Raw genomic sequence first — 14,027 nt, 5'->3', positions numbered from 1 at the left:
CAGTGCCCAGGCTGGCCTCCTGCTAGAACTTTGCAGGTGTTGGGGAGTAAGACAGGGAGGGAGTTGGAGGGAGAGAGATGGAGAGAAGGCAGAGCTGGTGGAGCAACATTTCAGGGCTGGCCCATGCTGGTATGTGGTGCCCATGGTGTGCTGGCTTTTTGCACACCCTCAGCTGGGAATCTGAGGCTGAATGCTATATGGTTACATTGCAGCTGCGCTTCAGTCTTCTGATACTGTTAAATGGCAGATGCTTGCAGAAAAATAAGTCTAGAACAACAACCCTTTCCTCCACCCCCGCCCCAAAAAACCCACCAACACACTCCTATAAAATCCTCCAGAAACAGGACAGGATATCCTGTTTTTCATCTCCGAAATCTGTTCCTAATAAGCTGGGGCTGGTGTAAAAAGATGGCTTTCGTCTCCCCTCTCACTCCCTCCCTCCTCTCTCACCTTGAACACTGCTTCCCGCCCTGCTCCACAGCTCTGATGTCTAATGGGCGGGGTCTTCCAGGGGTCCTTACTGACTGGCAGCCATTGTGTGTGGGCATTAAAGTGGTTACTGTACTGCACATGCCACACTTTTGTCAGCTGTAATCCTCTGCCCCAACAGCTCTGACTGGCAGCCCCCTATTTCATATCACAGAATCCCGCTGCCTCTTTTCCTCCTTACTCCTAGTCTCCAGCTGTGAGCCTGCACCGTGTATCTGCTCCAGTTTCCCCCTACTCTGACCATCAGTCCAGGCTGCGGCTCCCCTGCCTCTCTCTCAGTCTCCGAGACAGAGCTTCAGCCTCGGCTGCACGGGGCCATGCACCAAAACCGCAGGCAGGATCGAAGTCTTAAGGGGATTTAAATTTAATAAGAATCCTTCAGCGAGTTAAGCCCCGCCGCTCTCATTACCCCTCTACCTCTTTCATGCCGCCCTCGGGGGACGGTGCCCGAGCCCTCCTCCGTGACACCACCGCCACCACCAACAACAACAACAACAATCACATCTCCAGTCATAACAGCGCTAATCGCCAGCCCGTCCTGTTGATCGTGTCAGCAGGTCCCCCGTCGCACCGAGAGTCCAGGCAGAGCGCACAAGAAGATCAAAGGTCAGGGCGGGCTGTCGCATGCGGCGCAGAAAGACGCAATAAAAAATTAAAAGCCTCAAGGAAATGAGTTTGGATTACAGGCCACCCTCCTTCCCTTCACCACTATCCCCAAAGCAAACAAATTTAAGGGGTGCAGGTTAAATGCAATAAAGGAAGTCAAAACAATTCAACACGCCATTATGTAAACATCATTTAACTTGAGAAAGGCCACATCACCAAAGGACCACACGTGCGGGGAAGTGAAGATTCTGGCGAAATCCTCAGCGCTGCATTCAACAGGACAGCAGCAGAACGGCCCTCCTTCTAATCAGGGCTCAGTAAACTATGGCCTAAGAGTCAACTGCAGTTTCCAAATTCACTGCTCCGAGGCCAAAAACAACAAGAGAATAACTAACGAATGAAGGAAAAAGGCAACCATGGCGCTATGCATGATTTAATGGAAAACCGGTTTGTCTCACACTGATCAAAGCCAGGTATTCACACACTGTATTAACCTTAGCAACTTAACAAAGGTTGCACTATTTTATCCAGCCAGCTAACTGTTTTTACTGTTCAGATGCAGAGAGAAACCAGACTGAACACATCCAATCAACACACATAAAACTATTCATCTGCTTATATAGGGCAACTTTCACATTTACGCACACACTCGCACGGCTGAATTTTCAACAGAGCAAAGAATCTTGCTGAAGGAAATTATAGTGTCGTATTTGTATATTAATCTCTAATACATTTAAATGTGTCACTTTCTGCAAAGTCAAACACCACTTTCATGGGATGATTGTCGTGTTTTTAGTAAAATCTGGGTTGCTGGACCTTACACAGCACCTAAATCTCAGCAACCTCTTTCAATCCTCCTCTGAGTGTGAGTATTAACGTACGCTGGGAAATAGCTGTCAATATTGACAGGCAATAAAGAAAGCTTCTCATTGAACACAGTGGCTCTTTTGGCTGTAATAAAATGTCTTTGCACAGATCAAACGCTCGAAGCTGAGAGGATGGACAGACTTGGACCTGCGCACGCTGTGGGTGAGCCAGAACTTTTATTAAAACTGCTCCATTACCAAAGTTGGCTGTTAACGTGTTTTTCAGGGCTGTTTAGTTTTTCCAAATGCCACATTGAATAGATCAAAAGCAATTACCGCGCGGCCTTAATTCGTGACTTTCCCACAGCTGAGACGTGGAACTGAACTTAGCCGGCCCCTTGCGCAAATCCCAGAGCGGACGTGTGTCCGACTCGGGGTGGGGGAGGACTGGTGAACGGGGGGCTGCCCCCATGTGCACTGTCAAGAGGGAAAAGAGCCTGTCTTGAGCGTGACCCCGGGCGTGGGCGTGCGAGAGGACATGAATGCGTCAGCCCGGGTGCATGTAGGCAGCGGAGCAAGCACCTGCAGCTGGGTTGCCACGGCGCAGGCGCGCCACCTTACTGCGGAGATATCAGTAGGAGAGAGGGGTCTGAGCCAAGGGGAAAATCTTACATGCTGAGCTGCCCTCTGCTTACTTCTGTGACCCCTCCTCCCCTCCCCCCCCCCCGCACACACACACACACATACCCCGCACCATTGCATTCATCACCACGCTGATAGAGAGCAGGCCTGGGTTGCAGATGTTCCAGAAAAAACAGGCTCAGCAAGAGAGGGAGGCCAGATGCAAACACCAGCCCTCCTCCTCCGCCCACGAGAGAACGGCTCCCTGTGCCAGCTCCTGTCATTACCGACACCATGCAGAGGGACGGCCGTGACCACATCCCTCCTGCTCGACGCACCGCCATTGGGCAGGCATGCCCCCCGACACACTGGCGCTCCTGTGCTCTGGCCGTCATGCTTAGCTCGGGCGGCCAATCTGCGAGCCAGGATGGCAGGGTGCCACGAAGCCCAAAATGACTCCAGTCTCTTAAAGTAAATTTGAGCAATGTAACAGCAACTTGATTGAGAGGCAGCACAATAATCCACTCTTTCATGTCCAGCTAAATGTGATAATATGCAACTCTGTACACATGAATGGAGGCACTACAAAACTACCATCAGTAAAAGAACTGATCCGCTGACAGGTTTCCAGAGAAGGTTTAGAAGATGAGTTGATTCCTCTACATCCCACAGCTGAGGCAACAAGGTGTGATCAGCAAAGAAAGGCTCAGTTCAGCCCCTTGTCCTGAGTGTCTGCACTGGCTTTCCTGGAGTCCTCTCTAAAGTGCATACATATGCACAAATGGGGGGAAGTAAACCAGAACAGGGTGTGTGTCATGTTAGCAAACGGCACATTCAATAGGAGCAGGTTTACTTCCGGTACACACAGAGCTGGTTAAGGGCCAAGCGGTTTGTTAGTGGGCTCTCTGTGACTGTGTGCGTGTATGTGCGTGTGTGTGTGTGTGTGTGTGTGTGTGTGTGTGTGTGTGTGTGAGCATGTGTGTGCGTGTGTGCGTGCGTGCGTGCGTGCGTGCGTGCGTGCGTGTGTGTCTGTGTGTGTGTGGGTGTATGTGTGTTTGTGTGTGTGTGCACGCGTGTGCGTATGTGTGTGTGTGCGTGTGTGTGTGTGTGTGTGTGTGTGTGTGTGTGTGAGTGTGTGCGTGTGCTGGATGGGCCAGAGCGGTGAGTCCCTCTATACAGCCTCTCATTGTGATGTGCCGCAGTCCTCAGCCCTGCCACTAATGAAGCTTGAGCGCCCAATTACTGCGGAGAGCTGTTTGCCACCGGAGCCCCTTCCCAGTGGGAGCATGTGCCTACGTGTGTGTGTGTGTGTGTGTGTGTGTGTGTGTGTGTGAGAGAGAGAGAGAGAGCGAGCGAGACAGAAAGAGAGAGAGAGAGTCCAGCAAAGGGCCTCCATTCATCCTGGAGTCCTTCAAGTGCCACAGCAGCAGACTGACAACTCTTTGCTAATCGCTCCTCCCGTGCTGATGGCGAGGGCGGGCCGTGCAAACCGGGCCCGAAGAGCGAGCCGCTCCTCAAAGGCCGAGCAGAACCATGTCGTCTGAGGGTGGGGAGTGGGGGGGAAGCACCCAAAGCCACCCTGAGGCATGACAGCTGCCACCTGCTTTTTCTGCACCATCCCCATCCCGGAGACTCGGGCTGTGGATGCCGCTCGGCCCGGGTGGAGGCAGCATGCCACACTCAGCAGACAGAAGCCCTTGAGCACAACGACCACTTTCCCAGTAAATGCATCTTGAGACGCTGAATGTCTCCTTTGTCCCAGGCCTGCCACTGCGGCCCTGACGGGGGACACAGGGCGCTTGCCAAAGCTGGAATTTCTTTTTAATCTCCTGACATGCCAGAAGAAGCAACCATGTAATTGTACGTTAAATGTTGTTGTAAATCAGCATCAGAAACGCTGATTGAGTTATTCCAGTGCAATAAATAATATAGTGCTGTGTCCTTCTGAGCTGCTGCTGCTACATTGAGCTTTCAGGCTTAGAGAATTGCTCCCTTTGTCGATCTGACACAGTCTCAGTGTGATGAGAAACTGTGGTCATGGGTGAGAGCACCAAAGAATATGAACAATACGCACATGTGTGGGAGATTCTAACATGATCAGTCGCCTCAAGGAACAAGCTGGATCTCAGCAGAATGTGCTCAGCATCCGCCAAAACGCATCACAAATCTTCCCTGAAGCCACACCCCATACGCCTGAGAGCTCTACCTTTGACCTCCATTGGGTGGGACACTGAGGTGACTCCCACCAGAGTCCCAAAGTTTTAACGTATGGGCTTCACCACTCCTACTCCCTGCAAAGCCACAAGGAGGCTGGGAGGCTGAGCTTTTGTGTTTGAGGAGTGTTATTATGGGGAGAACTGGCACACTGCGTGTGGGTAACCAGGCTGGCGAGGGGAGCTGCAGTATATGTGAGCGCATGTGTGCGTGTATGTGCGTGTATGTGTGCGCATGTGTTGAGTCCTTTCAGAACGGGAAAAACATAATGGTTTGAAAAGAGACCTTCAGCTCCTCCCCGGTCTAAAATTAAAATTTGGGTTTTATAAACAGCCTCTAATTAGAGGAGGGAGGCCGGAATCCTATTCTGGGAGCTGTGGCCATGCACGCCCTCCCCACACACACACACACACACACACACACACATATGCAAGCATGCATCTGCATGCGCACACACAAAGACATGCGTGCATGCTCTCACACATTTACACGTACATACAGACACACAAACGTGCGTGTGCCCCTTCACAAACGTGTGTGTTCACACACACACACACACATGCTGAGACACATACACACCCCTCTTATATGTACACATGCAGGAGAAACTGGGCTGTAGCCCCCTCTTCCCCCAACCATGCACCTCCCCCTCTGGCCTCAGACATCCAACCGACACACAACCAGTCTCACCAATCATCCCCAAAAAACTCTCTCATCAGTTAAGGGAAAAGCTTGTCTCATCTGTGTGTCCACTCTTATTGTGCTTTGTCCCATTCCCAAAAACAGTGCAATCATCTTCACCTCCCGATTATTGCCTCAGCTTCAGTTTACAGCTTAATGAGTCAGAATGAAAGCATACACTCATATCAAGAAATACATAAGCAGATTGTAGCAGATTTCCAACAGCTTGTGTTGAGAAAAAACCTGCCACATGACACAATTTGTCATCACAGACATGCGCAATACTCCCTCTCCATCCCCCCTTCAGTATACATACTGGCCATCACAGAAAACAAACAAAGAAAACGTTGATGCAGTTGCTCTTATGAAGTACAGCAATCCACATGAATACTTCAGCACTGTTCTAAAGGTTTTAATGAGGCAATTTGGAGCACAAGGCTTTTCAAACAATTGGAATGTGAGCCAAGCCAGAGTAACATTGTCTCATTGTTCTGTCTTGTACCCACGTAGAGTGTTTTCTGAGGCTCTGCAAAGGCTTCTGGGAACTTGTTTTGTTTGCTTTTGCAGTGGGTAGGCCACATGCACCCTGACCCAAATAGCTCAACAACGTTGAGTTGACACTGGTGAACTCCAGTGGATTGTTGATGAGCACAGCAAAATGAACGAATTTAACAGGTCGGGGGATATACAGGTATGTGGGCAACAGGTGATTGCATTCCCAAATTACAATGTGATTAACCAATCATGCCAATGGCATTAGCACCCTGACAAAAAAGTCTCCTCTAAAACATCTTCTCTGCACAGCCTTCACAGAGCTAATGACATGTCTCCAACACCGTATGTCACAAATATGGAAGTAAATACTTATGACTGAGTTTTGAGGAGGCACATGACACCATGACAGATGGGTATGCCATCCATTATAAGCAACTGTTTGTCCTGACAGCCAGTGCCACCAGCGCAGCGCCAACCAGCTGCCAGTCATGGCGCCCACCCGGGGGTTGACGAAGAGCGGGTTTGTCAGTGACGCTGGTGGGCTGACACACAGTCAGACACAGTGTCACACACTCCACACTGGCATATGGCTCTGGCCACAGGCATGCTCACCGCAGACACCAACTCCTTTATCTGTGCCCATAGACTGTAGTCTGTTTCCCAGCAGGAGCCCTGGAAACCAATTATGTGGTCGAGGAGAGGAAGGGGGGAGAGAGAGAGATAGAGGGGGGGGGTGTAGGTATAGCTAGGGAGAAGGGAGGGAAGAGGAGAGAGTTATACTTTTTTAAAGTCAGATAAGGAGAGCAGAGTTCAAAGGGATAACTGCAATAACAAAAAGTCACAGAGCATTGCTATATGGCCGCGATATTTGCGTATCATTTTACACTCCCTGAAAGTCATAAAGTGGCAATGCCTTTAGATGCAATAAACACAGAGGAATCAGAAGACAATATCCCCCCACAGGATGTAACCAGCCAGACATGATGGATGGTGAACGGGTGTTAGTGTGTGACATATCTAATGGCTGACCTAATGGCTTTGCCCTTGACCTTGGGGGTCGGAAGGTCGGCGGATGTGTGGCATGGACAGCTGCTCTAACCGCCACGCTGGGTTTCCTGTGTCAAATCTGTGTTTTCTTTTCCTATTTACTGCCGGTCCGAGGTGCGCCCGAGACACACAGAAGCGCGCGCCCGTCCCCAAAAAGACCTCTCTCCTGCTGGCGTGTCATCAAATTCGCCCTGCATTCCATCCACCCCTGCCCTGCTGATAAGATGTCCCTTAGGATGTTTCATCGGCACACTCCCTTCGCACTGCAGGCTGGCACATGGACCCAGCGCAACCGGAAAACAGCCCGGGCCCGCAGCTGCAGCTCACACAGCCACACACTATCACAGACACACACACACACACGCGATGACATGAAACCGCCAAACACGTTTGCATGTCATCCACAGGGGTACGGTCTCACAGGCAGACACACTCAGCAAGAGTTTGCACACCAATTCATAATGTGTTACTGCTGGATTAATAGCTACAGTGGAGACACAAAACCACCCAGCCCACACACGCTCACAGGCACTTACTACAGCAAAAACTGCTAACTGAAGTGAACACCCCCAACTCTCCACAATTCCCTCTGCACACTGACAGACAGACAGACAGACACACACAGGCTATAACCACACAGCAGCTGTGTAAAGGCTTGTGTTGTTCTGAATTCCATACTGCCACTGGCAGCCCTCAAGGACAGGGCTTTCCTGTCCTGTTCTGTCATCCAAGGATGAACACTGTATCATGGTCTACAGTCGGGTGGGGGGGTTGGGGGGGAGGGGAGGAGATGGCGCAAAACTAAAACTTGTATGACGGCTATGGCAGCGGGCATAGAAGAAGGGGCAGAAGAAGCACAATATTTCGCGATATTGCAGAATGTGATGACACAGTGGAGGCCTTCCTGTCATCCAGTTTCTGCACTTCCTCCGCGAGGCCTGTGGCCCGGGCACCGCAGGGACTGCTGAGAGCCTCTGGGAGGTAGGGCCCCTCGCAGACACCCTGCCAAGCCTGCAGCCCGCTGCCTCTCTGTCTCTGAGGAGTCCCGCGCCTTCACAGCCACACGTAATTAGCCTTAAATACAGACCCGCTCGGGGCCCACATCTGGAAGGAGTTTAGACAGTGCAGTTTCCTACTACGACGGCTAAATATTTAGGTTGAGAGTTACTGCATGTGGATGAACTCATGATAGAGGGGGGAGAGAGATTGCGAGGAGAGTTAGGGAGGGACGAGGGGGACAGAGAAAGAGAGAGAGAGAGGGAGAAAGAGAGAGGAGGGAGGGATGAGAGCAAAAGAAGAGAGTGTGAATGGCATTTTTCACCAAAATACTGAAATACCAAGCTAGTTACTACAAAACCTCAGAGAAATAACATACAGAGGGGTAGCTGGACAATTAGCTGCATTGTATTTCCTTTCATTGACTGATTATGTTGTAAATTCCAGCTCATGTAACGGTAGCCTAGGAGATTACAGGACACGAATGTGACATCACACCCACTGGGAATTCCTCGGTACATTTCAACCGATTCAAATGACTTTTTCCCTCTGCATGCTGGGTGGGACCCGAGGTGATGGAGCCGAAGGAGGAGGTGCAGATGCAGGATTTGTGGTTGTTTCTCCGTGTTCTGCAGAAACAACAAACATCCGACTAATACTTTTGATAAACAAACCCCACCAGGAATTCCCATGGGCTGCAAAGGGCTTCAGCTGGAATGTTCACTGGAGACAGCTGTTGAGCATTACACGCTACGGCCAGCCCCCAAGACCCCAGCCCCCAGCCGACTGCCCCCAGCCCCTTCCACTGGTGCATGGAGAAGACATTCCACTAACCTGCCCTGTGAAGGGGGGTAGTAGGACAGGGTGATGCAGTGTATTTTTTTTTTTTTGGCGGGGGGGGGGGTGTGTGTGTGGGGGGTGGGGGGGGGGCACTGTGGTATCCAGCAGGGAGCTCCCCAACTGCACCTGGGACAAAGCCTGGGCGGCTAGCTTTTGCAGGACTATCAGCTCGAGGAGCTCTGAATGTCCCACATCTGGAGCTCATTTCTGCAGCTAGGAACGAGAAGTCTGAAGCTATCAATCGAAAGGCCTGGCCATTAAGTTACCATTTGCATTCGGGGTTGCGCTTCGAATGCCGTAGGGGTGGCTACAGGCGCTGTTTTCGGGAGGCGGCGTGGAGTGGAGCTTTTGTACACAGCTACGTATACCGGTGCCACATGGTGTGCAAAGCACATGTAGGAAAACAAATAAAGCAAGTTAAAAGGTGCAGCAGCACGAGATTATCTTCAAACACCTCTGCCGCGGCCGCCACCCGTACAATTTTTTTTTTTTTTATCCTTTTCTCTGGTTTTGAGAAATGTGCTCAGCAGATGTTTATCCTGCCTTTATTAACTGGAAACACAAGGCCCTATAAAAAGGGCCGCTGGCCGCCTTCGGTTCCCGCAGGCACAAATCCTCTAGCTGTCCCTCCTCTGCGTGCACAGACCGGGCAGTCTGGGTTTTCGCTGCACCCCTGCTATGGGCCTGCGCTGTTTCCAACGGGTCAAAGAAGAGCATCATGGGAGCACAGAGGAGGACGAGCCAGGCTCGTACAGCACCGAAACAGGAAATATACAAGGGAGAGCGAGGAGGGGTCAATTCAATAACGGCTATCGCCGCAGTCATCGCAGCATTAATTTGTTCGGTCTGAAAAACATGAAAAAGTGCCGTGCAAGACGTTACAGATGGTAACTGTCTTTAAGATCAGTTTTTAATTTGTCATGACAGCTGTGACCAGCAGAGATGTGTGATACCATCGACGCGGCACGCTTTAGTTATTATAAACAACATGTCAATAATGAAGTGCAATCTAAACTAGGAGATAGCTCATGCTTTTTTTCCCTCTAATGTGCTACACCAGTTCCTTCACGTTCACACAAATAAGCCCACGCATATCAGTCTTTTCTGAAGAGGGAGAAATGGAATGCAAGACCGGTGCTATAACAACTGGCAACTGATTTGTCTTTTTTAAACTCCCATTGTTTGCCTTATATGAACATTTTCTTCCCACTAGAGACAAGCGGGTTATGACAGGAGGAAGTGTTTTAGGTGACAGCTCTCCATTCGTGACAGGCCGCCTCCGTGAACAGAAGGCGATTGTGAGAAGGCCGCCTGCGATCGCCGGGATGTTATGGCATTAAAGGGGGGAGCCAAGCCGCCATTAAAGCACAGAGAGGGAGGATAAGAAGAGGAGAAATGTGTTTCTGTTTATCCTGGTTTAGCGGGGCCAAGTCAGCTGGAGACAAGGGGAGGTGGTGGAGCGGTGGGGGGAGCTGGGGGAGGAACGCCAGTGCGTTTCCTCCACTCAAGCGGGGATTTAAAGTGACAGGGCTGTGACAAGGTGGCGGAGCGAGGTGACAGGCTCACCGCGGAGGAGTGGCCGTTGGGATCGTCTGAACGCACTCCGGCTGCGCGGGATTCGATTCTCTGTCTCTTATCATATGACACAAAAAAAAAAAAAAAACAAACGGCACGGTCAAGCTTTCTGTCTCCGCCCCTGTCTATTACCATGCCAGGTCGCACATATGGGGGGGGGGGGGGGGGGGGGCTCGCTAGCCAAAAATATTTACTTTAGAACACTACACATGCAGGATGAGAGCTGAGACTATTGGGTGAGTTAAGGAGCCTCCTGGCACACCCACCTCTTAGGTAAAGACCCAGCTGGGGGACCCCTCTTAGGGTGCAAGGCTTCCTGGATCTCATACTCAAGTGGATGGACTAATAGACCAGGAAGAGACAACAAATGCGGAGCACCCTTAACCAGAGCGGGTTAGACTAACCATGTGCTCTGAATGAGATCCAGTGTAACATCTAACCATGCAGAGGGTCTCTGCTGATTTAGGATCATCTTTTTGTAAATTGCACAAACCAGAAGATACATCAGTAACATACCAGTGGTATTATGGCATAGCACAGTAGTTATTTTGAGGAAAAGGGGAGAAATCAGATTAGGAATGGGATGTGTATTAGGATAATAACTTAACTTCCTGTTGGCCTTTCAGTTAAACCCCTCCAAAACTTTGATGACCATCATGATAAAAAGTGTCTTCTTAAAAAACATAAGAGGAGAAAGAGAAATAGAAAATCTGATGGTGATTCTTGCGTAGCTTATCTTTATGATATCAACCATAACTAAATACTTTCTCATATTTTTTATTTCTGTATGGCGATAATTCAGATACAGGCTTATATATTTCAAACAGCATTACAGTACCACTCGCCTCAAAGCCAGCCAACATTCTCCAAGTGCCTTTTTTAAAAGGTTACCCTCTTGCCCTTCCAATTAAATCCAGCTCCCTGGCATGGGTCTGTCGATCCCTCTCAATCTGTCATCCATGCACAGAGTCTTACTTGTTGGGAAAGAAGTGACCATTTATAATGGGTCTCCAAGACCCATATTTTACTTTGGACCAGAGCTGAAGACAGCATAGAACTAACTGATTATTTTTAAGAAACTCAAACCTCTACCAGACGTGATGGTGATTGTGATGGTATTTCTGTCCACTCTGACCTTTGACTTCAATGTGGTTAGTAGTGAAGCTTCACTGTATTCGAAACATAAAACTACGAAAGTTATTTCTGACATAGGTCTCAGAGCTTTAACTCAATCTTGCAAGATTTCTCCTTGACATTCATTAAACATTGTACACCGCAGTATCTTCAACTACTGTTACCGTTAAATAATAAGAACAGTTACCTTGTGGACACAAACATTAATTAATTATCAATTAATAACTGTGTTTACAAATCGTTTCATCAGTTTATTTTACATTTTCATACATCAGGCAAGAGACTGAAGAAGTGTTTTTACTTACAAAGTGACGGTCCTGTTTGGGAGAAGGCTGGGTTGGGGAGTTTCAGAAAGTTCTTCCCCGCTACAGCTGACTCTTTTCCTTACACCCGTCGTGGTGTGAGCCTTGGAGCGTTCGTCCGTGCAGCTGCAGCCGCTGGTGATGAGCCCGGGGCAGGCTTGAACGAGCCTAGACTCGGAGGCAGCCAAAAAATACAGCAGCAGCAATAGGCGACCCCAAAACGGGACGCCAACGCCAGGTATCCACATTGTCCCCATCAATCTCACCTCAGCTTTCCCCCAATCAGCCCATTTCTCCCCGCGAGTCTCCCATGAGCGACAACAAGAAATGACAACGTTAACGTGAACGTTACTATGGGTCTGTTACATTAGTTGCGCGACGTTTGGTACAGTTGTGCGTCTTTGGTTCCGATTTCGATCTTAAGATCAAGTATGTATGTATACAGGCAAAGATAAATCCTTACAGTGGATGCTGCCTGATATTAACGCATGTCCAGCTCCAACAGGCGTTAAGTTAGAGTTTTCCAAAGTGTGCGCAGAGTAACTAAACGACTAGCGGCATTTTTCTGTTTTTCAAATATCCGAGGAGAAATGCTTCCACATAGATTACATCCTCCTCAAAATCAGTAATAACAGTTAAAGAATATTGTCTTCTTTGCAATAGTTTGCGCACTGAACGGTTTTCCCAAAAACAATATTTTTTCGTTCAGTTCGCGAGTGTTCTAATGACAGATCTGCATTGTTCATTTGGTGAAGCGACACTGGCCTTATGGAATTGTGAAGAAAAAAATGAAATCACGTAGTCCTTTGGGGAGAAAGCAAAAACAAAACTGTAGCATCTCTTCTTCCACGCTGTTATTCCTGTGGTTTTCACTGGAGCCCAAAACAAAATTAATTGAATTACGGTAGCCGCAAGTATATGTGTATAATTCCCAAATGGGAAATGACAAGACGCGAGGTTCGTTCATAAGATGCAACAAGTTTGACTTTTCCAAGTTCGCCGCCCAATTTGCTGTATCTTGATGTTCATTTCAAATAAATCCTATCTGGAAGTAAATGCGTCAGTCTGAATAACGGTAGTGCTTGTCCGGGTCGGCTCGGCTGTAATTCCTAAGATCTAGCGGTTTTTGCCTGCCACTCTGTCACACTCAACTCCAGTTACTGCCTCCAATGCGCGCACCCTCTCCCCGGCCACGAGCTGATCCACAGGGTCCTAGGGCCGACGATCCACGAGAACGCTTCCGCAAAGTCCACAGTGTACCACACTTCTCGTCAACACTTGCTAACAACTTTTGCACCTTCATAGGCAAGCCATACTGATTCATTACAAATAAAAGAAGGGTCAGAGAGGCAAAGTTCCAAACAAACTGTTCAGTGTTTACAACTGACCGCTTTGTTTACGAGAACATATGTTCAGAGTGTAGGAAAATATACTGTAGTTGCATTATGCGGAGAGGATTAAATAAATACGTTTGCTAACGATTTATAATTGCAATTTAATCTTAATGATAATGTTTGATATAACATACACCACAAGTGCAACAAAGTGAAGCAACCACGAACAAATGTGTTGAATTTTGTATGTTGTGTGAAAAACGTGATGCAAGGATCCAGTGACGGATGTTTTCTGTTATTCTGTAGGCGCGTGTTTGATAAACTGTAGTATATATTGGCTTTGGCAGACAAATGGCATTGGCAGCTGTGATATATAAAAGATTATATCAACAGAGATAACATATATTTCATATCCTCGCTTTCATCCATTTAACTGAAATTTACATGGCCAAACTCCTACATTTGTATGACAAAAATAACTTGACAAATGCAGGTAAATAAACATTGAATTCCGTTGACATGAGATTTAACAATACCACAGCCTCTGGCGGATGCAGTTCTAGTAACAGGATGCACAGTACAAGAATGACAATACAAGCGCAATTTTCTGTATTCTGGCTAGGACCAACCAGGACAAAATGTTTCGAATTTAGTATTATAGAGATATTGGCTAAGAAGACTTCATGTGTTTTTCATACTTCCGAAGCACTTACGTCCAGAGGTAAAAAAAAAAAAAACTTAAATCTGAGCCCAAAAATTGGTTAGCCACTTAACAAACTTGGACCAATGCAATATACTTGGTCAGTTTATTCGTGTAACATTAGTTTACACCTGAATTCGATACAAGTAGAGTCGCACTGAAAGGCCATGCAGCGGCACTAGGACCC

The 14,027-nt window shown here is 48.4% G+C and overlaps 1 protein-coding gene across 1 annotated transcript in view; it reads right to left on the bottom strand.

The window, feature by feature from the left end:
- The window catches only part of adgra2 (adhesion G protein-coupled receptor A2), a 45,483-nt gene extending 32,543 nt beyond the window's left edge, over window positions 1-12,940 (bottom strand). The window contains exon 1 of the mRNA XM_036527122.1: window positions 11,810-12,940. Within this exon, the coding sequence (XP_036383015.1) occupies window positions 11,810-12,063 (254 nt within the window). The 5' untranslated portion in view covers window positions 12,064-12,940. The remainder of the gene's footprint in view (window positions 1-11,809) is intronic.
- Window positions 12,941-14,027: the final 1,087 nt, after the last annotated feature.

The sequence above is a fragment of the Megalops cyprinoides genome, chromosome 4 (genome assembly GCF_013368585.1).
Source record: "Megalops cyprinoides isolate fMegCyp1 chromosome 4, fMegCyp1.pri, whole genome shotgun sequence".
NCBI lineage: Eukaryota > Metazoa > Chordata > Actinopteri > Elopiformes > Megalopidae > Megalops > Megalops cyprinoides.
The sequence above is the reverse complement of the archived record's forward strand: the minus strand, read 5'-3'. Positions and strand labels throughout refer to the sequence as shown.